Source organism: Salvelinus namaycush, chromosome 32 (genome assembly GCF_016432855.1).
Source record: "Salvelinus namaycush isolate Seneca chromosome 32, SaNama_1.0, whole genome shotgun sequence".
In the NCBI taxonomy this organism is placed as follows: Eukaryota; Metazoa; Chordata; class Actinopteri; order Salmoniformes; family Salmonidae; genus Salvelinus; species Salvelinus namaycush.
Genome location: NC_052338.1, coordinates 30,198,834 through 30,225,201, shown reverse-complemented (window position 1 = coordinate 30,225,201; position 26,368 = coordinate 30,198,834). Strand labels below are relative to the sequence as shown.

At 46.0% G+C, this 26,368-nt stretch overlaps 1 protein-coding gene across 1 annotated transcript in view; it reads left to right on the top strand.

The window, feature by feature from the left end:
* The window catches only part of LOC120027535 (protein tyrosine phosphatase type IVA 2-like), a 60,284-nt gene that overhangs the window by 13,722 nt on the left and 20,194 nt on the right, over positions 1-26,368 (top strand). The window contains exons 2-3 of the mRNA XM_038972516.1: positions 22,672-22,985; positions 23,318-23,426. Of these exons, the coding sequence (XP_038828444.1) occupies positions 22,981-22,985; positions 23,318-23,426 (114 nt within the window). The 5' untranslated portion in view covers positions 22,672-22,980. The remainder of the gene's footprint in view (positions 1-22,671; positions 22,986-23,317; positions 23,427-26,368) is intronic.

Here is a 26,368-nt window from a genome sequence, read left to right as displayed (position 1 = left end):
CTCATGTTTTTGTAGTAAATATTTCAGTAAATATTTTATTCTTGTGACCACCAACCTGGGATCTTCTCAAATAAGGATTCTAAGGCACTCACAGAATGCAGACGGGCAGGGCTCTGGAATGGGTGTGTGTTGTGTTGTCACAACTTCGATACCAGGTTTAGTGTCACTTTAATCGATACCAAAACGATACTCGATGCTAAAATGATACCATGGCAAAAGACAGATTTCCCACAGGTTTTTCAGGTTTCTGCTCTCAAAGCATACTTTTTAATAGAAAAACAACATTGGCTGTTCTAAGTCCACAAGAATGCTTGAACCACTTCAGGGGACCAGGGGGGAGAAAGATCGGGCAGGAGAAAGGTCAGGCCTGGGGAGGGGGTGAACCAAATAATCAAAAGATTGTCACACGTGCCGAATACAACAAGTGTAGACCTTACAGTGAAATGCTTACTTACAAGCCCTTAACTAACAATGCAGTTTTAAGAAAAAAAAGTTAAGTATTTACTAAAAGAAAAGAAAGTATTTTTTTTTTTTTTTTTTTTTTTTTTTTTTTTATAAACATAAGTGATTAAGGAGCAACAATAAAATAACAGTAGCGGGGCTATACACACACATATATATATATATATAACCTCTCTACCGGCACCCCATATATATATATTTATGGGGTGCCGGTACAGAGGTTAACTTCTTATGGCTGCAATCCCGTTAACGGGATCGATATGACAACAGCCAGTGAAAGTGCAGGGCGCCAAATTCAAACAACAGAAATCTCATAATTAAAATTCCTCAAACATACATGTATCTTATACAATTTTAAAAGTAATCTTGTTGTTAATCCCACCAAAGTGTCCGATTTTCAAATAGGCTTTTCAGCGAAAGCACCACAAACGATTATGTTAGGTCACCACCAACTCAAAGAGAAATTCAGCCATTTTTCCAGCCAAAGAGAGGAGTCACAAAAAGCACAAATAGAGAGAAAATTAATCACTAACCTTTGATCTTCATCAGATGACACTCATAGGACTTCATGTTACACAATACATATATGTCTTGTTCGATTAAGTTCATATTTATATCCAAAAACCTCCGTTTACATTGGCGCCATGTTCAGAAATGCCTCCAAAATATCCAGAGAAATTGCAGAGAGCCACGTCAAATAACATAAATACTCATCATAAACTTTGATGAAAGATACATGTTTTACGTAGAATTAAAGATACACTTGTTCTTAATGCAACCGCTGTGTCAGATTTCAAAAAGCTTTACGGCAAAACACAATATTCAATCATCTGAAAACAGCGTTCATCCACAAAAGCAAGCCATACAGTTACCCGCCCAAATTGTGCAGTCAACAACTCATAGAAAGCATTATAAATCTTCACTTACCTATGCTGATCTTCGTCGGAATGCACTCCCAGGACTCCCACTTCCACAAGAAATATTCGTTTTTTTCCCGGCAATGTCCATCATTTATGTCCAAATAGATATTTTTGTCGCGTGTTTGGTATACAAATCCAACGTCAGGGATGCGCGTTCACTAAAACCTGACAATGTCCAAAAGTTCCGTAACAGTCCGTAGAAACATGTCAAACGATGTATTGAATCAATCTTTAGAATGTTTTTAACATAAATCTTGAATAACGTTCCAACCGGAGAATTACATTGACTTCAGATGAGCAATGGAACGGAGCTCCCTCATGTGAACGCACATGGTCAAAGAATGGTCACCTCATGACAGACCTGACTAATTCTCCTCTCATCCAGTCCCCCTTCACAGTAGAGTCATCAGACACAGTTCTACAGACTGTTGACATCTAGTGGAAGCCGTAGGAAGTGAAAACTCATCCACATCTCGCTGTGATTTCAATGGGAGCTTGGTTGAAAAGCCTCAGAATTTCCACTTCCTGTTTGGATTTTTTTTCCAGGTTTTTGCCTGCCATATGAGTTCTGTTATACTCACAGAGATAATTCAAACAGTTTTAGAAACTTAAGAGTGTTTTCTATCCAATACTAATAATAATATGCATATATTAGCAACTATGACTGAGGAGCAGGCCGTTTACTCTGGGCACCTCTGTGCACCTTTCATCCAAGCTACTCAATACTGCCCCTGCAGCCATAAGAAGTTAATTTAGTTGAATATTTATATATTCAATGTCAGTATTTTAAATATTGCATTCATTGTCTGTATGAAGATTACAAACTATCATTTCAACTTCTCAGGTTGTTTTCAAATTCAGTTCCAAAACCAGAGACAACATCTGGGTACTTTGCCAGCAAGGAATGGTAGAAGAGAACAGATATAATCAAACACTCAATGTGTTTAAAAATGTTTCTGTCGGTTTCTGAAGCAAATGTGGCATGCTGATATATATTTTCTTCATATGAATTTGGCTCTGCCGTTTGGGCGATAAGCTATTATTACCCCATTTCTGACAGTGAAGACTCCTTAACGTGGTCGTGCCTTCGGTTTCCCTCTTATGTTAGAAGGAAGTGTCAAAAACGTAACTCGGCCCCTTAACAATACAGTTGAATATCCCTGTCATTACACTTGAAAGGATGGTTGTTCCACTCACTCTTTAATTTTGCTCTTGTGAATGACTGGGTTTGAACCGGGTGTCTTGCATGTCTCGGGACTGTTAAAATGTTTTGCTCGCAAGGTGTTTTGCTACCAACCCGGCAATGGCTACTTTGTTCTAAGAACCAGCCTACATTCTCTGTCACAGAGGAATTCAATAAACAAAACAAGAGGCCCCCTCAAAATTCCTATCATTCAGTCACACCACTATCGCTTTCAGCCAGAGACACCTGTATGCTAATCCTCAACGTCCAATCTGTTGACTTCGTTTGGAGGCGTTGCTAGACTAGTGCTACAGTTAGTTTTCTCTCTCAGCCTGTGTGCTGCTGCAGGTGTGTTGTGGGGTGGGCAGTCCTGCTCATGTTCTGACATGTCTCCTTTTTTATTCCCTCACTGTCATGAGTGGAGTGAGGGAGGAAAATAAAAAGAAGGGTTGGCGGGAGGTAAAGAAACCGGAGGCTGGGTGCAGTCCTTGGTTGTAAACTAAGGAGGGGGGTTGATCCTAAATGCTTCCAGTAAGGCAGGGGGTGGGGCAGTCAATAGTACAACTTCCTGCAAGTGTTTGCATTTCCCCGTGGTGATATGTCAACACGCCTGCCTGCTAACGTTCCACCCCGCTCTGCTCCTCTCTGGACTCTCTTGTGACCCAGTAGTGGCATTTGTCCCTCACTCGTTGAGTTTTGGCTGCAGTCGACTGAGCAAAGGCATGACTGAAACAGGAACCACTAATTGACTGTACAACACAGAATATTATATTATGATTTCCGTTTGTGAGTGATATGGGTGTTTAGTTCAACGTTATAAAGAAAGCATTTTTACATAATGTCAACACTGCAATGCTGATCTGAGCCTTGCTATTGGAAAACCACATAAGTGTCTGACTTTTGGCCCTAGCAGATGCACCTCTCCCGACTCCACGACTTCCTGTCTACAGTCAGGTGTTTTAGTCTTACCTCTCAGTATCTGCACTGCTGCTCGTGGCAATGGCATCTCGCTGAGTTTACGTTTGACTTTATAACTTAATCTCAATGTGACCCGCCTGATTCAGAAGATTTTAAAACCCCATTTAGAAGAAAAAATAAGTTTAAACCCCATTAGATTTTGAGTCAAGATAATAGTTTCAGTATATATATTATTTTTTTTCCAAACAGGTTTGTTAAGTTGACCTTTTTTTTGTATAATAACCTTGGTGTGAACCACTGCCATATCCGTCTCATCTCTTTCTCTCGTGTTATTTTAACATCTGTCTCCTGTGCACTCTTTTGCACCATCTCTCCCTTTCTCGGTCTTGTGCCGATGCTCCTTGTATTCCCTTTTGAAGTGTGTTTCTCTCTCATTCCTCTCTCGCTCGCTCCCATCTTGTGTAAAATGGCAAGAGTATGTTGACTACACAGATACCGTATGAGTAGAATTCCATTGGAATTAAGTGTACCCTACTTGTCTGTGTCCTCCAGCCTTGGGTTGTAGCCTATTCACTAGGCATACCGTACGAAAACGTTTTACAAATGAAAATTAGCAGGTTGTCTAATCCCTGCTTGTTCCAGTCCCTTTTTTTTCTTCCGTTTTGGTGCTTAATCAATACGAAGAACCTGTGCCGTTCTGGAGGGCCATCTAATCGCTGCTTGTTACATTAGTTTTTACACAAAAAAATTACAATTTAGTCAGTTAGCAGATGATATTATCCAGAGCAGATACATTTTCATACTGGCCCCCAGACCTTGCAGGATCCCTGTTGAGGCCTCGATCGACTGTAGTCCTATCAGAGCGCTCCAGGGGAATGCTCCTTGTCACCTTGGCTACAGTGAAGGCAGCACCGCAGGAGGAGGGGGGGGTGTGTCCATGTGAAAATAGTCATCCCATGTGCTTGTGGTGAGTTAGTGGTATGTGTTAGCTGGGGGTTGGAGGAGATAAGATCTGCAGTTGCAAACGTAGCCTACTGGTATGTTTAGTGAGAGGTCTAAGGATGTAGCATGTATAGAGGACAAGTGGTGAACAAACTATCCCTGTTTTAATGTGTATCTGTGTGCGCTTTCTAGTGGTGGTTGATTTGGCTGTCAAGCTGTTGCCAAGGTACAGCTGTGTCAGCTGTTAATTAAGAGCAAGTTCTGTGGTAGAGATTACTTTTTTCCCCCACGATGGCCAGGCATTTGCGTGACCTTAGAAACATTTAGGCCTAGGTCTTCATTTCGCCACTGTGGATGTAAATAAAATAGTGTGGGCATAGTGAGTTGGCAGGACACTTACCTCCCTTTTGCCGTTCTTCTCCTTTTCCCAGCCCAAGGACTAACCAGGCCAGGCACCCTCCCCAGCTAGTCAGCCAGGCCACCAGGACTCATTCTAACCAGGCCAGGCTCCCTCCCCAGCTAGTCAGCCAGGCCACCAGGACTCATTCTAACCAGGCCAGGCTCCCTCCCCAGCTAGTCAGCCAGGCCACCAGGACTCATTCTAACCAGGCCAGGCTCCCTCCCCAGCTAGTCAGCCAGGCCACCAGGACTCGTTCTAACCAGTCCAGCGCTCCCTCCCCAGCTAGTCAGCTAGGCCACCAGGACTCGTTCTAACCAGTCCAGCGCTCCCTCCCCAGCTAGTCAGCCAGGCCACCAGGACTCGTTCTAACCAGTCCAGCGCTCCCTCCCCAGCTAGTCAGCCAGGCCACCAGGACTCGTTCTAACCAGTCCAGCGCTCCCTCCCCTGCCAGCCAGCCAGGATCCGTTCTAACCAGGGCTCCCTCCCTAGCTAGTCAGCCAGGCTGCCAGGACTTGTTCTAACCAGCCCGACAGAGAACTAGACAGAACCGCAGAATCTCACTACCCCAGACTAGAGGTCGACCGATTAATCGGAATGGCCGATTTAATTAGGGCCGATTTTCAAGTTTTCATAACAATCGGTAATTTTGGACGTCGGTAATTTTTTTTACGCCTTTATTTAACTAGGCAAGTCAGTTAAGAACACATTCTTATTTTCAATGACGGCCTAGGAACAGTGGGTTAACTGCCTGTTCAGGGGCAGAACGACAGATTTTTACCTTGTCAGCTCAGGGATTCAATCTTGCAACCTTACAGTTAACCAGTCCAACGCTCTAACCACCTGCCTCACGAGGAGCCCGCCTGTTACGCGAATGCAGTTAGAAGCCAAGGTAAGTTGCTAGCTAGCATTACACTTATCTGATAAAAATCAATCAATCATAATCACTAGTTATAACTACACATGGTTGATGATATTACTGTTTATCTAGCATGTCCATATAATCGATGCAGTGCGCATTCGCGAAAAAGAACTGTCGTTGCTCCGTGTACCTAACAATAAACATCAATGCCTTTCTTAAAATCAATACACAGAAGTATGTCATTTTAAACCTGCATATTTAGCTAAAGGAAATCCAGGTTAGCAGGCAATATTAACCCGGGGAAATTGTGTCACTTCTCTTGTGTTCATTGCACGCAGAGTCAGGGTATATGCAACAGTTTGGGCCACCTGGCTCATTGCGAACTAATTTACCAGAATTGTATGTAATTATGACATAACATTGAAGGTTTTGCAATGTAACAGGAATATTTAGACTGATGGATGCCACCGGTTAGATAAAATAAGGAACGGTTCCGTATTTCACTGAAAGAATAAATGTTTTGTTTTTGAGAGTTTCCGGATTCGACCATATTAATGACCTAAGGCTCATATTTCTGTGTGTTATTAAGTTTATGATTTGATAGAGCCGTCTGACTGAGCGATGGTAGGCACCAGCAAGCTCGTAAGCGTTCATTCAAACAGCACTTTCGTGCGTTTTGCCAGCAGCTCTTATTGCGCTGTTTATGACTTCAAGCCTATCAACTCCCGAGATCAGGCTGGTGTAACTGATATGAAATGGCTAGCTAGTTAGCGGGGTGCGCGCTAATAGTGTTTCAAACGTCACTCGCTCTGAGACTTGGAGTAGTTGTTCCCCTTGCTTTGCATGGGTAACGCTGCTTCGAGGGTGGTTGTTGTCGATGTGTTCCTGGTTCGAGCCCAGGCAGCGGCGAGGAGAGGGACGGAAGCTATACTGTTACACTGGCAATACTAAAGTGCCTATAAGAACATCCAATAGTCAAAGGTTAATGAAATACAAATGAGAGAAATAGTTCTATAATAACTACAACCTAAAAAACTTCTTACCTGGGAATATTGAAGACTCATGTTAAAAGGAACCACCAGCTTTCATATGTTCTCATGTTCTGAGCAAGGAACTTAAACGTTAGCTTTTTTACATGGCACATATTGCACTTTTACTTCCTTCTCCAACACTTTGTTTTTGCATTATTTAAACCAAATTGAACATGTGTCATTATTTATTTGAGGCTAAATTGATTTTATTGAAGTGTTAAAATAAGTGTTCATTCAGTATTGTTGTAATTGTCATTATAATTGTTGTAATTGTCATCGGCCGATGAATCGGTATTGGCTTTTTTTTTGGTCCTCCAATAATCGGTATCGTCGTTGAAAAATCATAATCGGTCGACCTCTACCCCAGACACTTCCTGAGTTCCCAAGACTGGGCCTGGTGCATTTCTGACACTTGCCTGTGGGAGGAAGTGGTCTAATAGTAGGGCTGGTAGTTGCCAGGGACTTGACGATATTATCACCATACTGCGATTTTTATTGCTAATTTATCTTCCAAACATATTTCTCACCAGATGTCTGCTGCAGATGGACGAAACAGCCATGAGAGAAACATTTTTGATCAGTGGTGGGGGGTGCTGAAAACAAATTGACAACCTATGAATTCAAAATACTGGAGTTTTGGTGCAAAAATATAGCGATATTGTTAAACTATATGATTAATCGTCAAAAATATCACTGTGACCAACCACCTTGATTTGATCTTATGTTGCAACATTTTTAATTGTTTTTATTATATTGGATAAAAGCAGAGATATAGCTACAAAATGGTATATCATACACTGCATTTGAGGAACAATGGGAAAGTAATTTTGCTTTGAACGTTGATAAACTTGTAACCTCAATTTTGAGAAAATGGCCTTGGAATGTTTTGGTACTTCTGCTGCAAATTTGTCCTTTGTCTACACCCATTCAGCATTGTTCACACCCTCTTAAGCCAGCCCCGCCCATCTCTTTAAGGATTCACATGTGAGGTCATGTGCTAAATATTTGAGCCACCCTTTGCCTTGACAGCTTTGTACACTCTTGGAATTCTCTGTCTGCTTCACCTGGAACGTTTTTCCATCAGTCTTGAAGGAGTTCCCACATATGCTGAGCACTTGTTGGCTGCTTTTCCATCACTCTGCAGTTCAACTCATCCCAAACCATCTCAATTGGGTTGAAGCCGGGTGATTTTGGTGGCCAGGTCATCTGATGCAGCACTCAATCACTCTCCTTCTTGGTCAAATAGACATTACACAGCCTGGAGGTGTGTTGGGTCATTGTCCTGTTGAAAAACAAATGATAGTCCCACTAAGTGCAAACGACATGGGATGGCGTATCGCTGCAGAATGCTGTGGTAGCCATGCTGGGTAAGTGTGCATTAAATTATAAATGAATCACAGATTTCCACTGGTCTGATGTCCATTGCTCGTTTCTTTGCCCAAGCAAGTCTCTTCTTATTATTGGTGTCCTGTAGTAGTGGTTGTTTTGCAGAAATTCACACAGTCTCCTCTGAACAGTTGATGTTGAGAAGTGTCTTTTCTTGAACTCTGACGTATTTATTTGAGCTGCAATTTCTGAGGCTGGTAACTCTAATGAACTTATCCTCTGCAGCAGAGGTATCTCTGGATCTTCCTTTCCTGTGGCGGTCCTCATGAGAGCCAGTTTCATCATAGCGCTTGATGGTTTTTGCGACTGCACTTGAAAATACTTTGAAAGTTCTTGACATTTTCCAGATTGACTGACCTTCATGTCTTAAAGGAAGGAACGACTGTCATTTCTCTTTGCTTATTTTAGCTGTTCTTGCCATAATATGGACTTGGTCTTTTACCAAATAGGGTAATCTTCTGTATACCACCCCTACCTTGTCACAACACAACTGATTCGCCTCAACCGCATTAAGGAGGAAATAAATTCCACAAATGAACTTAACAAGGCACACCTTTTAATTGAAATGCATTCCAGGTGAATACCTCATGAAGTTATTTGAGAGAATGCCAAGAGTGTGCAAAGCTGTCATCAAGGCAAAGGGTGGCTACTTTGAAGAATCTCAAATATAAAATGTTTTGATTTGTTAACACTTTTTTTGGTTACTACATGATTACATGTGTTATTTCATAGTTTTTATGTCTTCACTATTATTCTACAATGTAGAAATAGTAAAACTAAAGAAACCCTTGAATGAGTAGATGTCAACTTTTGACTGGTACTGTAGTTGTATGCATACAATCAGGGGTATCAAGTGGCTGAGCAGCGGGTTAAAAAATTAATTAATAGTAGCAGCAACTTATTGCGTGTGTTAGGAGAGAGTTATGTGAATAGAGGCACTGCAGATAGTGCTGATGACTGGTCTGTCTGAGGAAATCTATATTCAGAGAGCCTGTTGCTGTCCTGCCATTGACTTAGTTTCAGGGCATGCGATGTCCACAGCCTCTTTGTCGCAAAACTCAAAAAGATAAGATTGTCTAGCTGTGTCCAGTCCAGGTGGTGTTTGTACAGGCAGACCATCTGTGGGAGGAAGGATGTCAGCGTTGCGCAGCAGCTGAAACCTGGTCCGGACTGAGTCTGAACGCTCCTTGGTGACAACACAAGGCTCCAGAGCATCGCAGATGTAAAACAGGAAATAACAAAAACTTTTAAGACATAACAGCATTAAGTGAATTAAAGTTTGGATTCAGGTGTTGTTGCCAGCCATATCTTTCCACCAGCACCGTACCATCCTCCAGTCCAACCAGCTGAGGGATTTTGACCCCTGTCACAGTGATGTCCTTCACAACACCAGCAATCTCAGACAGTGTTCACTCTGGTCTTTCTGAAGCTCTCCTTGATGAGGCCGAGCACCAGTTGGGGGAAAACTTGGTGTGTCTTGTGATCAGGAAGTGAAGGTCCAGACTGGTGGAGCTTGTGCATGGTGCGCCAGGCACAATACCAGAGCACAAACTTGTTGTTTTGGCCACTGCAGTTATCACAATTCCGGTCCACATGTGTTTCCCCAACTCCGTAGTTGGTGAAGAAATGGTGCATGTAGTTGATGACATCGCTGCTGCCTATTCTGGATGACATGCAGTTGACTTGTTGTGGTATTCCTTCACAGCAGACACCAAACAAGACACACGTGCGAGGAGTTAAAAAATAGATTGGGACCTGGCTATATATTTTTTGAGTGAATATCTATGTCCTTAATCAGTATAAAGGAGGACATGTTGCTTACTTGTTGAGCAAAGTCAAAGTTGTAATGTATCCTGATGTCTTTGCTTGCTGGTGCAAGACTACAGGTCTTGTCAGGTGGTCTTGCAGTCAGCAACCATCTTTTGGTAGACAGACCACTAACTCTGAACAAGCAGGATATGCTGCTCTTGCTTCTTCAGCTTGGCTGACTTAACAGCCTTTGGCAGATCAGATCTGAAGACCTGGTAGTTGTTCCTCTGGCACTGCCAGCACAGGTCTGTCCTGGGCTTAGTGCTTTAGATGTGGGGCAGCAATTTTCTCCACAGGTTCCTGAAGGAAGACGGCATGACTACAACTTACCTCTGGATAATACAAAAGTACTCTGAGATCAGTAAAAGTAGTGGCAATCATGTTAGACATCAATTAAATAATCATATCGCTCCTATGGCCTATTTATTGCCTACCTCATGCCTTTTGCACACATTGTATATAGATTCTCTCTCCCCCCCCCCCCCCCCCTACTATGTTATTGACTTGTTTATTGTTTACTCCATGTGTAACTCTGTGTTGTCTGGTCACACTGCTATGCTTTATCTTGGCCAGGTCGCAGTTGCAAATGAGAAATTGTTCTCAACTAGCCTACCTGGTTAAATAAAGGTAAAATAAAATAAATACCAAGTGTTGTCATCGATTCCTTGTAGACACGCCACACTGCTGTTTTTGTCACATGGGATGCCAGCAGCTTTCCATCAAGGTGTTTTTCCTGGGTGGCGTCCTGGTAATACAATTGCATTATCCTCTGTGTAGTTCTTGAAGTTCACCACTCACTACAAATACTCATACTTCAGGTGTAATCTGTGCTTGATTGGGCCAGCTCTCTTTTTGGTGGGAGGCATTAGACCATTCTCCTTGTATGACTGGTGGAGGAGAGTCAGGCGTGTTCTACTGCTGCTGAAAGACACATTTCAGATACAAATATTTTAGCATTATTATACAATAGATAGCTGTAATCACTGTCACACACCTGGCTAACCTAATGGGTCATCAGCTAGCTAGCTAACTTGGGTTATTTTGTTTAGACATGTAGCTAGCTAGCTACAATGAACCATAATCCCGACCCATAGAGTACTAGCAATACAAACCGTTTGTCATAGTTAGGTAAAGTTAACCAAAAAGGTTCAATGTTAGCTAGCTAACATTAGGCTATAACTAGCAATGCAAAATGGAATTCTGAGGTAACATTACTACACACAGATCATACAAGTAATGCCAGCTAGCTATCTAACAGTAAACGTTAACTTGCAATGAAAACTTTCTGACAATTAAACATATAATATCTAAAACTGTAGCTAGACTCTTACCCTTATACATGGATGGCAGACTCCAACCCCTTTTGTTAAATAAGACATCCTGTGTTATTTCCATTTTGTTTGTACAGCTTTCTTGGCCCGTTGTGTCAAGTGACTCTGGTTCACACTGACCGTGTGCAATGCCATAAGAATCATCTTAAGCTTCAGCCCCCACCCAAACTCTGACCATTTTACTCGCCCTAGCAGAGCTGGTTAGGCTGTTTTCATGTTCTCCAGAGCGTTGGTGACTAAACTGTGTGCTCCAGGCAACAATTTAATTACGCCTTGTTTGCTGACCATAACTGTCACCGGCCATATTTAACGGGTGTTGAGCGTTGGTAAATTCATCAGTTGTTCTGCGCTCTGGCACACTCAGACGAGAGTGCTCTGAAACAGTGGTTGCAGTGACGTTCTATTGAAATGGATGCTTGCATAGTGGAGTCTTATGTTTTACTACTTTCTTTTTAGACGGCGTTAGACAGGATTACCTACTGACCAGCTCAAATAGACAGAAGCATACTATATGGCAGACCAATCCAAACTCATCTCTCGGCATGTCCAGCCCACTCATTAGCTCAGCCAATCATGGCTAGAAGTTTGCTGTCTTTCTGTTGTTTAACCAAATAGGCTCATAATTTAACAATGTTATTCGTATTTACGGATGGCATACAAGTTTGTTAATAAGGCACGTTTAAAGTTCACATGTTCGAGAAGGCATTTCTGCCAAAAAACGCATTTTGCAAATGGTTACATTCAAACAGTTCTCCTTTGAAGTAGTGACCCGCGACATATGCCTAGTTTCCTGAAACGGGTCACATGACTATCGATTTAAAAAAAAATCTCCCCCATAACTATCTAGTAGTGCTAGTTTGTATTCATTTGAAAGTCACCAAATGCGTAGTGCTATTTCATTATCTGAATACATAGGCCTTTCCTGTTGCTTTTTGTTTCTGTAAGATTTGTCTCTGCTGACCTACCTAGTTACCCATGTTATTTACATTTGAGTCATTTTTAGCTAATGCCCTACAGTAGTAATTAGTCAAGTGCCTTGCTCAAGGGCACATCGACAGATTTTTCACCTAGTCGGCTTGTGTGTTTGAACCAGCCACCTTTCGGTTACTGGCCCAACAGTATTAACTGCTAGGATACCTACTTAGACCCACGATGTTATCGTGACCTAAACCCATGTTCCAGCAGATTCCTCTTGCCTAAATCTTCAGCACAGCCACCATAGGAATCTGGTCAAAAGTAGTGCACTATGTAGGGAATAGGGTGCCCTTTGGGACACGCCCTGGGTTCGTGCCAGTGGCTCAGCTGGATTTGTAGTAAAGATATGGGGGATCTGAGGAAGGGCATTAGGGCACTGTGGTGGATATATTAGTTATTCAAAAACCCCTACTGATCCCATATGTTTCACCCTGTTCAGGGATGTCGGAGGGGTAGAGAGGAGGGTTGACATGGTAATCTCAGGTGGTTTGTGTTTCACTTCTCGTGGATGTTAGCTAGGCTATAGCCTAGCATATTTTAGCTTGAAACCCCACAGCATTTATCCCTTTCACATAGAGAATACGTAAGAGATGTAAAAAGCCGCGTCCTGGATGCTGATTTGGATGAGCAATGTTCCAAGTCGTGCTGTGTTGGCTGTCACAGACACCTGTGCCTGCTAACAGTTCCATCTGAAAATGATCACTGCGCCTCTTCACAATATCCTATTCATGTTGTCTAAATCATATCTTGTATATATCTCCTCTCACTCATTATTTCCCCTTGCTTCCAGCCTAGCATTCGGTGTGGTACCATGGGGGTTAATATTAGCCTTGCTGTCTGCTTGTCAGACCTCAGAATCAATGTTTCATGTTTGAATTTCTATCTCTGTGGTACCATACATGGAGTGAACGGTGCCCAGAAGATGAGCCAGTCGAAATCACGCATCATCACCATTATCATGGACATATCCAAGTAAATGCCAATAGGGGGGAAAAAACTCACAGAACTGCAGCTAGTATGCTGTCATTCCAGGTTCAATGTTTGACATGACTGCGTTAGCTGAAGTTGGCTAGCAAGTGACAAGAACTTATCCAGCCTGCTTAGCAACCATTTTGTTTAGAACGGACGACCAGTTCTTTTGCATAGCAACTATGCAAAAATAATGAATGATTTTGTCGCGTCTGTAGCAACATGACCAAAATAACTTACAACCAGCTTTTTCTCTGGACTGTATCTTCTGGTGGAGCAATGAAATCGTATGAATTGACTTGGTTTGAATGAAAATGTGTATTTCATTGTTATTTGAGTAGGTTGGTAAGTTTTACAAAAGCAAAAAGGCACGCGAAACAGTGCTGCATCATGAATACAGTCACGGGTAAATGCTATCGCGTCGTGCCGATCAACGCCATTTACCTGTGACTGTAATCATGATACAGCACTGCCTCTTACATGTGACTGTAATCATGATACAGCACTGCCTCTTACATGTGACTGTAATCATGATACAGCACTGCCTCTTACCTGTGACTGTAATCATGATACAGCACTGCCTCTTACCTGTGACTGTAATCATGATACAGCACTGCCTCTTACCTGTGACTGTAATCCTGATACAGCACTGCCTCTTACCTGTGACTGTAATCCTGATACAGCACTGCCTCTTACCTGTGACTGTAATCCTGATACAGCACTGCCTCTTACATGTGACTGTAATCCTGACAAAGCACTGCCTCTTACATGTGACTGTAATCCTGACAAAGCACTGCCTCTAGTGCTTAATTGTTAGTCAATTAGTGTCCCATTGAAGCAGGGCTTTCCTGTGGTTTAGTCTTCCAGGCAGTATTTCTCACTGGCACACATCCCACTGCTGATCATGCCAGCCTAGTACATGTGACCTGTCAAACACAACATTCACTCACCACTGCTTACCTTACTAACATGCAAATAAAGCGCAGTCCCATTATTTCACCATCAGTCAGTTGTTTTGTAATTAGGCTAGGACTCTCTTTTATATATATCACACACACACACACGGCTGCATTGTCTTCAAATCTAACCTAGTTTCCCCGAGCGAGGTGCCCCTGGCTGAACTCCAGTCCCTGTCATTACCTGTTGGGTTTGTTCTCTCTGTTCTCTGATACTGGGCTCATTCTCACCCTTTATACACCAATACTTGTGCTGAGCTATTTTGTGCTTTTTGAGCTCGGTTCGGTTCTGGTTTGATTATGAAGAAATTCACGGATTTTAGTTTCAATGTATTATCTTTTTTACTTGAAATCCACTATGCATTGTGGGTTGAATGCTGTAACACAGAATAAAACTGTTAATAACAGGTCCATGATGGCAGTGACTAAATTATGGTTATCAATGAATAACTATTTATTCACATTACTTTAATAAAATATTGCAGTTGTGTATATTATGTTTGATTTGATTACTTTAATATTTAATTCCATCATCTCTATAGAGCTGCTGCCGATGCTGTCTGACAAATTCAACATTTTAGTTGTTTTGAAGTAAATAAGGCATTCTAATATTACTGCTGAATACCAACTATCAATATCTTAGATCATGTATTTTCAGGTAGAGATCCCTCGCGGAGCATCTGCTCTCCATCAGGCGCGCAATGCATTATGGTCGTTGTGTAGTTAACACATTCTCTGCTCTAAATCTTGTAGAATATTAGCCTGTTGGAAACGGCTCTCTACTGAATCACACAGTTTGGGCTTGATCTGATTGACCTCTAAAGAAACTGCAGTGAGAAAATGCACATTGAGCTCACAGAAAAAAAATGGAATTCAAATAATTGAACCTTTGTCCAAAAAATAATAATAACCAAAATGTTGTTTAATCGCTCAGCACTAGCCACTACCCTCCCAGTTTGTTTTCAATGTATTTTTCACTCCCCTCCCTCAGTGTGTGATATTGTCCTGAGAGTGGTCAGCTAATTGAGGCCGGTGGGTCTACTCTGCTCCCCCTATCAGCTCCCACGCTCCCTGCCTGGCAGTGTTGTTGCGTCCCACCAGGGGAGCACGCGACTGCATCTAGAAGAGACTCTGGCTCTGGGCCGAGCTGACTATGCCTCGGCGGTTGCGTCCCACCAGGGGAGCACGCGACTGCATCTAGAAGAGACTCTGGCTCTGGGCCGAGCTGACTATGCCTCGGCGGTTGCGTCCCACCAGGGGAGCACGCGACTGCATCTAGAAGAGACTCTGGCTCTGGGCCGAGCTGACTATGCCTCGGCGGTTGCGTCCCACCAGGGGAGCACGCGACTGCATCTAGAAGAGACTCTGGCTCTGGGCCGAGCTGACTATGCCTCGGCGGTTGCGTCCCACCAGGGGAGCACGCGACTGCATCTAGAAGAGACTCTGGCTCTGGGCCGAGCTGACTATGCCTCGGCGGTTGCGTCCCACCAGGGGAGCACGCGACTGCATCTAGAAGAGACTCTGGCTCTGGGCCGAGCTGACTATGCCTCGGCGGTTGCGTCCCACCAGGGGAGCACGCGACTGCATCTAGAAGAGACTCTGGCTCTGGGCCGAGCTGACTATGCCTCGGCGGTTGCGTCCCACCAGGGGAGCACGCGACTGCATCTAGAAGAGACTCTGACTCTGGGCCGAGCTGACTATGCCTCGGCGGTTGTGTCCCACCAGGGGAGCACGCGACTGCATCTAGAAGAGACTCTGGCTCTGGGCCGAGCTGACTATGCCTCGGCGGTTGCGTCCCAAAGCGCATCCTATTCCCTTTATGCTGCACTACTTCTACCAAAGGGAATAGGGTTTCATTTGTGACGCAGCCAGGGCCTCTGTCTCAGCTAGTCCCGAGTACTGCAAGTTTACTCACTCACTGACTTTTCTCCCAGTTTAGCTTCTACAGACAAGGGGGGGGTGAATATGCAACCTAGCTGTTCTTCCTCAGGATAAGTGTGTGTAGTTTAGTGGTGTGTGTGTGTGTGTGTGTGTGTTGTACTGTTTTTCCTAGGTTCATATAGGCATAGGCTAAGCCTCCTATCTCTAGGTATCAGGTGAAGGAAAATAATGTAGCTAGTTGAACTATTTCTTAGTGCTGAGTGGACACACAATGTGTACCCAACAACATTCAGTCCAGCTGGAAAAGAAAGGGACGTGTTGGAACTACAAACGGGGGAACTGGTTATGGTGTATGTGGAACGTAGCAGGATAACTGATCAGCTTGTGACTTTGTTCTCCTTCATTAAGACTTGTGCAGCAGCTGTGAGGTAATGACACTTTATGCTAATCATAAAGTGGTCTAATTATAGAAGTTGTAGGTTAGACAAGAAAGAAGCGCTCCTAACTCAGTTGAACTGAATGTAGCCTAGGCCTAAATGGGCCCATTGTTGGCATTTGTTTTGTGTGTTGGCCTAGCTGTGTCTTGGCCAGTACTGTTTTTTGGGGGTAAAATAGGTTAACGGAATTTGACTAATATTGACTTTTTTAATTATATTACTCTAGGCCTATGTCTTTGTCAACTACGTATGATTTAGGCTACACGATTCTGCCTGATAGCAGTCAGTTTCACACCCACACAGTGTTCATATCCGTACAGTGCGTGTTGCATTTCCTGTGTGGTAACAAACACATGGTCTTTACAGGCTGAGTTGATGTTTGCTCTCCTCTCCATCTGTGCTGACAGCTGGGTGTAATTGCAGAAGTACTAGTTTGCAAATATGGCTGAGTTATTTGCATGAGTTTCCGGCAATGTTGTGGAAGCTGGTCTGGCCTTAACACAATGTGGCTGCCATGGGCTGGTCCTCTAGCTAGTGCCAAGCAGAGAGACAGGCTATGACTGGGGGCTGTTCCTCTAGCTAGTGCCACGCAGAGAGACAGGCTATGACTGGGGGCTGTTCCTCTAGCTAGTGCCAAGCAGAGAGACAGGCTATGACTGGGGACTGGTCCTCTAGCTAGTGCCACGCAGAGAGACAGGCTATGACTGGGGGCTGTTCCTCTAGCTAGTGCCAAGCAGAGAGACAGGCTATGACTGGGGGCTGTTCCTCTAGCTAGTGCCAAGCAGAGAGACAGGCTATGACTGGGGGCTGTTCCTCTAGCTAGTGCCACGCAGAGAGACAGGCTATGACTGGGGACTGGTCCTCTAGCTAGTGCCACGCAGAGAGACAGGCTATGACTGGGGGCTGTTCCTCTAGCTAGTGCCACGCAGAGAGACAGGCTATGACTGGGGACTGGTCCTCTAGCTAGTGCCACGCAGAGAGACAGGCTATGACTGGGGGCTGTTCCTCTAGCTAGTGCCACGCAGAGAGACAGGCTATGACTGGGGGCTGTTCCTCTAGCTAGTGCCACGCAGAGAGACAGGCTATGACTGGGGACTGTTCCTCTAGCTAGTGCCACGCAGAGAGACAGGCTATGACTGGGGACTGTTCCTCTAGCTAGTGCCAAGCAGAGAGACACGCTATGACTGGGGGCTGTTCCTCTAGCTAGTGCCACGCAGAGAGACAGGCTATGACTGGGGGCTGGTCCTCTAGCTAGTGCCATGCAGAGAGACAGGCTATGACTGGGGGCTGTTCCTCTAGCTAGTGCCACGCAGAGAGACAGGCTATGACTGGGGGCTGGTCCTCTAGCTAGTGCCATGCAGAGAGACAGGCTATGACTGGGGGCTGTTCCTCTAGCTAGTGCCACGCAGAGACAGGCTATGACTGGGGGCTGTTCCTCTAGCTAGTGCCACGCAGAGACAGGCTATGACTGGGGGCTGTTCCTCTAGCTAGTGCCACGCAGAGAGACAGGCTATGACTGGGGGCTGTTCCTCTAGCTAGTGCCACGCAGAGAGACAGGCTATGACTGGGGGCTGTTCCTCTAGCTAGTGCCACGCAGAGAGACAGGCTATGACTGGGGGCTGTTCCTCTAGCTAGTGCCACGCAGAGACAGGCTATGACTGGGGGCTGTTCCTCTAGCTAGTGCCATGCAGAGAGACAGGCTATGACTGGGGGCTGTTCCTCTAGCTAGTGCCATGCAGAGAGACAGGCTATGACTGGGGGCTGGTCCTCTAGCTAGTGCCACGCAGAGAGACAGGCTATGACTGGGGGCTGTTCCTCTAGCTAGTGCCACGCAGAGAGACAGGCTATGACTGGGGGCTGTTCCTCTAGCTAGTGCCACGCAGAGAGACAGGCTATGACTGGGGGCTGTTCCTCTAGCTAGTGCCACGCAGAGAGACAGGCTATGACTGGGGGCTGTTCCTCTAGCTAGTGCCATGCAGAGAGACAGGCTATGACTGGGGGCTGTTCCTCTAGCTAGTGCCATGCAGAGAGACAGGCTATGACTGGGGGCTGTTCCTCTAAGAGAGACAGGCTATGACTGGGGGCTGTTCCTCTAGCTAGTGCCATGCAGAGAGACAGGCTATGACTGGGGGCTGTTCCTCTAGCTAGTGCCACGCAGAGAGACAGGCTATGACTGGGGGCTGTTCCTCTAGCTAGTGCCATGCAGAGAGACAGGCTATGACTGGGGGCTGTTCCTCTAGCTACTGCCACGCAGAGAGACAGGCTATGACTGGGGGCTGGTCCTCTAGCTAGTGCCACGCAGAGAGACACGCTATGACTGGGGGCTGTTCCTCTAGCTAGTGCCACGCAGAGAGACAGGCTATGACTGGGGGCTGTTCCTCTAGCTAGTGCCACGCAGAGAGACAGGCTATGACTGGGGGCTGTTCCTCTAGCTAGTGCCACGCAGAGAGACAGGCTATGACTGGGGGCTGTTCCTCTAGCTAGTGCCACGCAGAGAGACAGGCTATGACTGGGGGCTGTTCCTCTAGCTAGTGCCATGCAGAGAGACAGGCTATGACTGGGGGCTGTTCCTCTAGCTAGTGCCATGCAGAGAGACAGGCTATGACTGGGGGCTGTTCCTCTAGCTAGTGCCATGCAGAGAGACAGGCTATGACTGGGGGCTGTTCCTCTAGCTAGTGCCATGCAGAGAGACAGGCTATGACTGGGGGCTGTTCCTCTAGCTAGTGCCATGCAGAGAGACAGGCTATGACTGGGGGCTGGTCCTCTAGCTAATGCCAGTCAGAGAGACAGGCTATGACTGGGGGCTGTTCCTCTAGCTAGTGCCACGCAGAGAGACAGGCTATGACTGGGGGCTGTTCCTTTAGCTAGTGCCACGCAGAGAGACAGGCTATGACTGGGGGCTGGTCCTCTAGCTAGTGCCACGCAGAGAGACAGGCTATGACTGGGGGCTGTTCCTCTAGCTAGTGCCATGCAGAGAGACAGGCTATGACTGGGGACTGGTCCTCTAGCTAGTGCCATGCAGAGAGACAGGCTATGACTGGGGGCTGTTCCTCTAGCTAGTGCCATGCAGAGAGACAGGCTATGACTGGGGACTGGTCCTCTAGCTAGTGCCATGCAGAGAGACAGGCTATGACTGGGGGCTGGTCCTCTAGCTAGTGCCATGCAGAGAGACAGGCTATGACTGGGGGCTGTTCCTCTAGCTAGTGCCACGCAGAGAGACAGGCTATGACTGGGGTTCATCTCAACGACGCGATTGGCTTCCTCTCCTTTCCTCCATATTCACTGACATTAACTTGAGACACAACTAGGGAACTATTATTAGGGATAGAGGACCTTGACACATGGAAGTCTATATGCTGACTGAATGGAAATTGATGCTAATACCACTTATCTGGTGAGTAGAGCCCAACCCCTGTATACTCATGTTTGAAGGCACTCCAAGCTGTGGGACTCCTTTTCTAGGCTGTGTCTATAGGCTGTGTTTTGAGACGCTGTACAGTTTGTACTTCCCTTGTCTGTTACTCTACGCACAAATTGTCCTCTAGTCATATTTGGTGTCTCTTTCGCTCTCTCTCACTCTCGGTGTCTGTAGCAGTGCCCTAATGCAGTGTATAATGCTTAGTGCTGTTTGGAGCTGGTAATTAAAGGCGTCTGGGAGAGATTTACTCTCTAGAGAACTAGTGGCTCCTTTGAACAGTGGCACTGTTGCTGGCACCAGCTAAATGGAGATTATAAATCTAATCAATTTATATGTCACATGCGCCAAATACGAGTGTAGACCTTACTGTGAAATGCTTGCTTACAAGCCCTTACCAACGATGCAGAGTTAACATTCAAATAGTAAAGAGGAATAAAATACACAACATGGAGCTATATACAGGGAGTACCAGTAACCAGCTCAATGTGCAGTAATACAAGGTATTTCAGGTAGATATGTACCAGAAGGTGAGACTGAGGGAGGAGGGGTTGGTGAAATTATTATTATTATTAATAATAATATTTTCTTTGGAAGACTGCCCCTCTTACTGGCACTAGGTAAGAGGAGCTGAGAGGGTGATGGAGACAGAGGGCGAGAGAGACAGTAAAGAAGAGATGGAAAAAGAAGTTTGGTTTTACCCTCAGAATCGTAGCCCTGTCTTTGGGTCAGGGTGAGAGAGTGAGGCACAGCTTGCTTCCTCTCTCTGTAGAGAAGGTGAGCAAGGTGAGCTCTGTAGAGAAGGTGAGCAAGGTGAGCTCTGTAGAGAAGGTGAGCAAGGCAAAGTGAGTCAAGGGAATAGAGGGTCTGTTTGTCCTATTTTTTTCAGGGGGTAGATCCGTTTTAATTGTGCAGATTGTAGCTTCGTCATTTCCAATTCCCATATTTAAAAAAATATATATATTTTTCCCCTAACCCTACCACCCCTCGGACGTAGGCTTATACATACTATATACATTTTATGGACACAATATATTTTACAGTAGTTATCTTTTGTTTGTTTTTACTCCCAGCCTTCAGCTTCACCCAACCCCTCCCGTCTATCTCTTAACACCATCTGTTTTTCTTCCATTAGCCATATCTTTTTCAACTGTGATGTTTCACAAAAGTTCTGAATGTTTCTACAGATTGTAAATTAAATAAAAAAATATTTGCTACGAATATTATTGATCGATTTGACTTTTTAAAGAATCACGCAGCAGTGCTATTTTCAGGGTTAGCTCCAACTTTCTATAAAAATGTATTGTAGTAAGAATTTCTTTCTTTCGGGATATGTATACCGAGTATGTCCGCATCCTCGTCGGACCACATTTTATTGGTAAACTACACGGTAATCTGAAAGCTGAATTTTTTTTGTGATCAATATGTAACATTTCTCACAATTTGGTTTTAATCCAGAGAGGTTAGAGAAAGTATCTAGAGCCTGTGGACGTTGTCCTGTTCTTGACTCAGAGTGGGCGAGACGACAGATCGAGAAAGATATGAGAGCTAGAATTATCTATTTCACTTGCTTTGGCAATGTAAACAGATGTTTCCCATGCCAATAAAGCCCTTTGGATTGAGAGATGGGAAAATGTAGAGGCCTGTGGGGAAAGAAGGCAAGACACTAGTTGAATTGGAACACATTGCTCTCAAAGATAAAAACTAAATAAATGGGAGAATGAATGTAGTGAAGAGATGGGAGACCTGAAACGGAGATGTGCTGGGTGAGGGTTGAAAAGAGAAGACTGAGGGGAGGGAGAGTCTCGGAGGTGAACGGGGGAGCGTGGGAATGTGACAGTCGGCTGGTGTGAATCACTGCTGACCCATAATCCTCACCTTGTGACTACTGCTGCCGAGGTCCAACCTCTGTCTCCCTCTCTCTTTTGCTCTCCTCCACTCGCTCTCACCTCTCCCCCGCCCTTTCCTTCCACCCTCTACTTTCACCCTCCAACCCCTCTCTCTTACCTCTCCCCCGCCCTTTCCTTCCACCCTCCAACCCCTCTCTTCTCCCCCCCTCTTCCCCACCCTCCAACCCCTCTCTCTTACCTCTCCCCCGCCCTTTCCTTCCACCCTCTACTTTCACCCTCCAACCCCTCTCTTCTTCCCCACCCTCCAACCCCTCTCTCTTACCTCTCCCCCGCCCTTTCCTTCCACCCTCTACTTTAACCCTTTCACCCCCCAACCTCCAAACCCTCTCTTCCCCACCCTCCAACCCCCCTCTCTTCCCTCTCCCCCTGCCCTCACCTCTCTCTTCCCCACTCCCTCACCCTCGTAGTGTATGTGTGACTAGCCAGTTTGTGGCGGCTGTGTCCAGACGCTTCAGATCTTGGCTGATGATCAGCCGGAATGAGGTGAGGGCAGGCCGTAAATGATTTATGAGAGGCTAGGCTCTCTTGAAGCCAAGAGCTCATGGGTGTCTGTTGTCTGTCTGCATTATCAGACTGTGTGGCTGGATACAGTCATAAATAATAGGTCATTATAACACCTTAGTACAAAGCTGATAATGGTTCTGATAATGGGGTTAATAGCCTCAACGTGTGGAGTCATATTTCTGCTGTAATGAGTTGTTCCAGTTTCCCCAACCAGTGCTTTTAGATTTCTCTGCCTAGTCCTGCTCTTTAAGAACTTCAAGGGTGCCTTGCTAAAAGGTGACTGTTGTCTATTTGAGTTTAACCACATTATTCTCTCCTCTCTCTCTTTTCTCTCCTTCACATTCTTTCTCCCCCCCTCCTCTCTCTCTCTCCGTTCTCGGCAGTGTTTCTGTGTTGATTTGGACCATACATATATGGCGTATGTGAGCGTCAGTGGAGACTTCTGCCAGGCACAGCACCTCGCCTTCGTGGACAAGTGAATCGTCCGCTCCCCTCGGGACTACGCTACCCAGAAGCCCCCCTGAAGCCAGCACACTGGGAACCCCTGTCTTCTCCAACGTCCCCTGGGATATCGCGTAGTCCAAGGCCAAATTGCCCAGCTCTGTCCCCTGAGCGGCCAATAAGAAAACTGCCTAGTTCTCCTCTACTTCCTGCTTTCTCTCCCAGAAGCCAATCACATACCACTCTCCTGAATGGGGTAAAATCTGAATGTCCGATTGGATGACTGGTGGATAGTCTCTGCATTAGTTTTTATTTTTTATTTATTTTTAAAATATTTTTTACGCCCCCCGTGGAGTCTTGTGGACTAGATCATCCAGTTTTTTTGTTACCCCTCTTTTTATGTAAACCTTCCTGTAGCCATCCACACGTGTTACCCACACCATCCTCCACCTCCTCCCTTCGTTGTCGTGTTTTTATTTATTTTTTGAACCTACAGAATTCTACAAGTCCTTGCTGACATCTGAGCCAAAAGTAGTCATCCTTCTTGTAAGAGAGATTCTAAGTATTTAATTGTAATTGTTTTCAAAGCCGTCTCGCCAACATGAACCGCCCTGCAGCAGTGGAGATTACCTACGAGGGCATGAGGTTCCTCATCACACACAACCCCACCAACGCCACGCTCAACAAGTTCACTGAGGTGAGGCCGCCATGTGTGTGTTCAAGTTCACTCTGGAGAGACTTACACATACATCTGACTACATGCATCAACAACCTTCACCAATATAGACTATAACAAACTCACTTGAACCTACAATTAAACATAAACATTTTAGAGTACAAGTTTCTCTCTCTCTCTATCTGTCTCTCTCTATCTGTCTCTCTCTATCTGTCTCTCTCTATCTGTCTCTCGCTATCTGTCTCTCGCTATCTGTCTCTCGCTATCTGTCTCTCGCTATCTGTCTCTCGCTATCTGTCTCTCGCTATCTCTCTCTCTCTTCGCTCTCTCTCTCTTCGCTCTCTCTCTCTTCGCTCTCTCTCTCTTCCGCTCTCTCTCTCTCTGCTCTCTCTGCTCTCTGCTATCTCTCTGCTATCTCTCTCTGCTATCTCTCTCGCTCTCTCTCTCTTCGCTCTCTCTCTCTTCGCTCTCTCTCTCTTCGCTCTCTCTCTCTTCGCTCTCTCTCTCTTCGCTCTCTCTCTCTTCGCTCTCTCTCTGCTCTCTCTCTGCTCTCTCTCTGCTCTCTCTCTGCTCTCTCTCTGCTGTCTCTCTGCTCTCTCTCTGCTCTCTCTCGCTCTTCGCTCTCTCTCTCTTCGCTCTCTCTCTTCGCTCTCTCTCTCTTCGCTCTCTCTCTCGCTCTCTCGCTCTCTCTCTCTTCGCTCTCTCTCTCTTCGCTATCTCTCTCTTCGCTATCTCTCTCGCTCTCTCTCTCTTCGCTATCTCTCTCGCTCTCTCTCTCTTCGCTATCTCTCTCGCTCTCTCTCTCTCTTCGCTATCTCTCTCGCTCTCTCTCTCTCTTCGCTATCTCTCTCGCTCTCTCTCTCTCTTCGCTATCTCTCTCGCTCTCTCTCTCTCTTCGCTATCTCTCTCTTCGCTATCTCTCTTCGCTATCTCTCTCTTCGCTATCTCTCTCGCTCTCTCTCTCTCTTCGCTATCTCTCTCGCTCTCTCTCTCTCTTCGCTATCTCTCTCGCTCTCTCTCTCTCTTCGCTATCTCGCTCTCGCTCTCTCTCTCTCTTCGCTATCTCGCTCTCGCTCTCTCTCTCTCTCTTCGCTATCTCGCTCTCGCTCTCTCTCTCTCTTCGCTATCTCGCTCTCGCTCTCTCTCTCTCTTCGCTATCTCGCTCTCGCTCTCTCTCTCTCTTCGCTATCTCGCTCTCGCTCTCTCTCTCTCTTCGCTATCTCGCTCTCGCTCTCTCTTCGCTATCTCGCTCTCGCTCTCTCTTCGCTATCTCGCTCTCTCTCTCTCTTCGCTATCTCTCTCTCTCTTCGCTATCTCTCTCTTCGCTATCTCTCTCTCTCTTCGCTATCTCGCTCTCGCTCTCTCTCTCTCTTCGCTATCTCGCTCTCGCTCTCTCTCTCTCTTCGCTATCTCTCTCGCTCTCTCTCTCGCTCTCTCTCTCTTCGCTCTCTCTCTCTCTTCGCTCTCTCTCTCTCTTCGCTATCTCTCTCTTCGCTATCTCTCTCTTCGCTCTCTCTCTCTTCGCTCTCTCACCGCTATCTCTCGCTCTCTCTCTTCGCTCTCTCTCTCGCTCTCTCTCTCGCTCTCTCTCTTCGCTATCTCTCTCTTCGCTCTCTCTCTTCGCTATCTCTCTCGCTCTCTCTCTCTTCGCTATCTCTCTCGCTCTCTCTCTCTTCGCTATCTCTCTCGCTCTCTCTCTCTTCGCTATCTCTCTTCTCGCTCTCTCTCTTCGCTCTCTCTCTCTTCGCTCTCTCTCTTCGCTCTCTCTCTCTTCGCTGTCTCTCTCTTCGCTCTCTCTCTCTTCGCTCTCTCTCTCTTCGCTGTCTCTCTCTTCGCTGTCTCTCTCTTCGCTGTCTGTCTCTTCGCTGTCTGTCTCTTCGCTGTCTGTCTCTTCGCTGTCTGTCTCTTCGCTCTCTCTCGCTCTCTCGCTTCGCTCTCTCTCGCTCTCTCTCGCTCTCTCTCTCTCGCTCTCTCTCGCTCTCTCTGTCGCGCTCTCTGTCGCGCTCTCTGTCTCTCTCTCTCTCGCTCTCTGTCTCTCTCTCTCTCGCTCTCTGTCTCTCTCTCTCTCGCTCTCTGTCTCTCTCTCTCTCGCTCTCTGTCTCTCTCTCTCTCGCTCTCTGTCTCTCTCTCTCGCTCTCTGTCTCTCTCTCTCTCTCGCTCTCTGTCTCTCTCTCTCTCTCGCTCTCTGTCTCGCTCTCTCTCTCGCTCTCTGTCTCGCTCTCTGTCTCTTCTCTCTCTCTCGCTATCTGTCTCTTCTCTCTCTCTCGCTATCTGTCTCTTCTCTCTCTCTCGCTATCTGTCTCTTCTCTCTCTCTCGCTATCTGTCTCTTCTCTCTCTCTCGCTATCTGTCTCTTCGCTCTCTCTCGCTATCTGTCTCTTCGCTCTCTCTCGCTATCTGTCTCTTCGCTCTCTCTCGCTATCTGTCTCTTCGCTCTCTCTCGCTATCTGTCTCTTCGCTCTCTCTCGCTATCTGTCTCTTCGCTCTCTCTCGCTATCTGTCTCTTCGCTCTCTCTCGCTATCTGTCTCTTCGCTCTCTCTCGCTATCTGTCTCTTCGCTCTCTCTCGCTATCTGTCTCTTCGCTGTCTCTTCGCTCTCTCTCGCTATCTGTCTCTTCGCTGTCTCTTCGCTCTCTCTCGCTATCTGTCTCTTCGCGCTCTCTCGCTATCTGTCTCTTCGCGCGCTCTCTCGCTATCTGTCTCTTCGCGCTCTCTCTCGCTATCTGTCTCTTCGCGCTCTCTCTCGCTATCTGTCTCTTCGCGCTCTCTCTCGCTATCTGTCTCTTCGCTCTCTCTCGCTATCTGTCTCTTCGCTCTCTCTCGCTATCTGTCTCTTCGCTCTCTCTCGCTATCTGTCTCTTCGCGCTCTCTCTCGCTATCTGTCTCTTCGCGCTCTCTCTCGCTATCTGTCTCTTCGCGCTCTCTCTCGCTATCTGTCTCTTCGCGCTCTCTCTCGCTATCTGT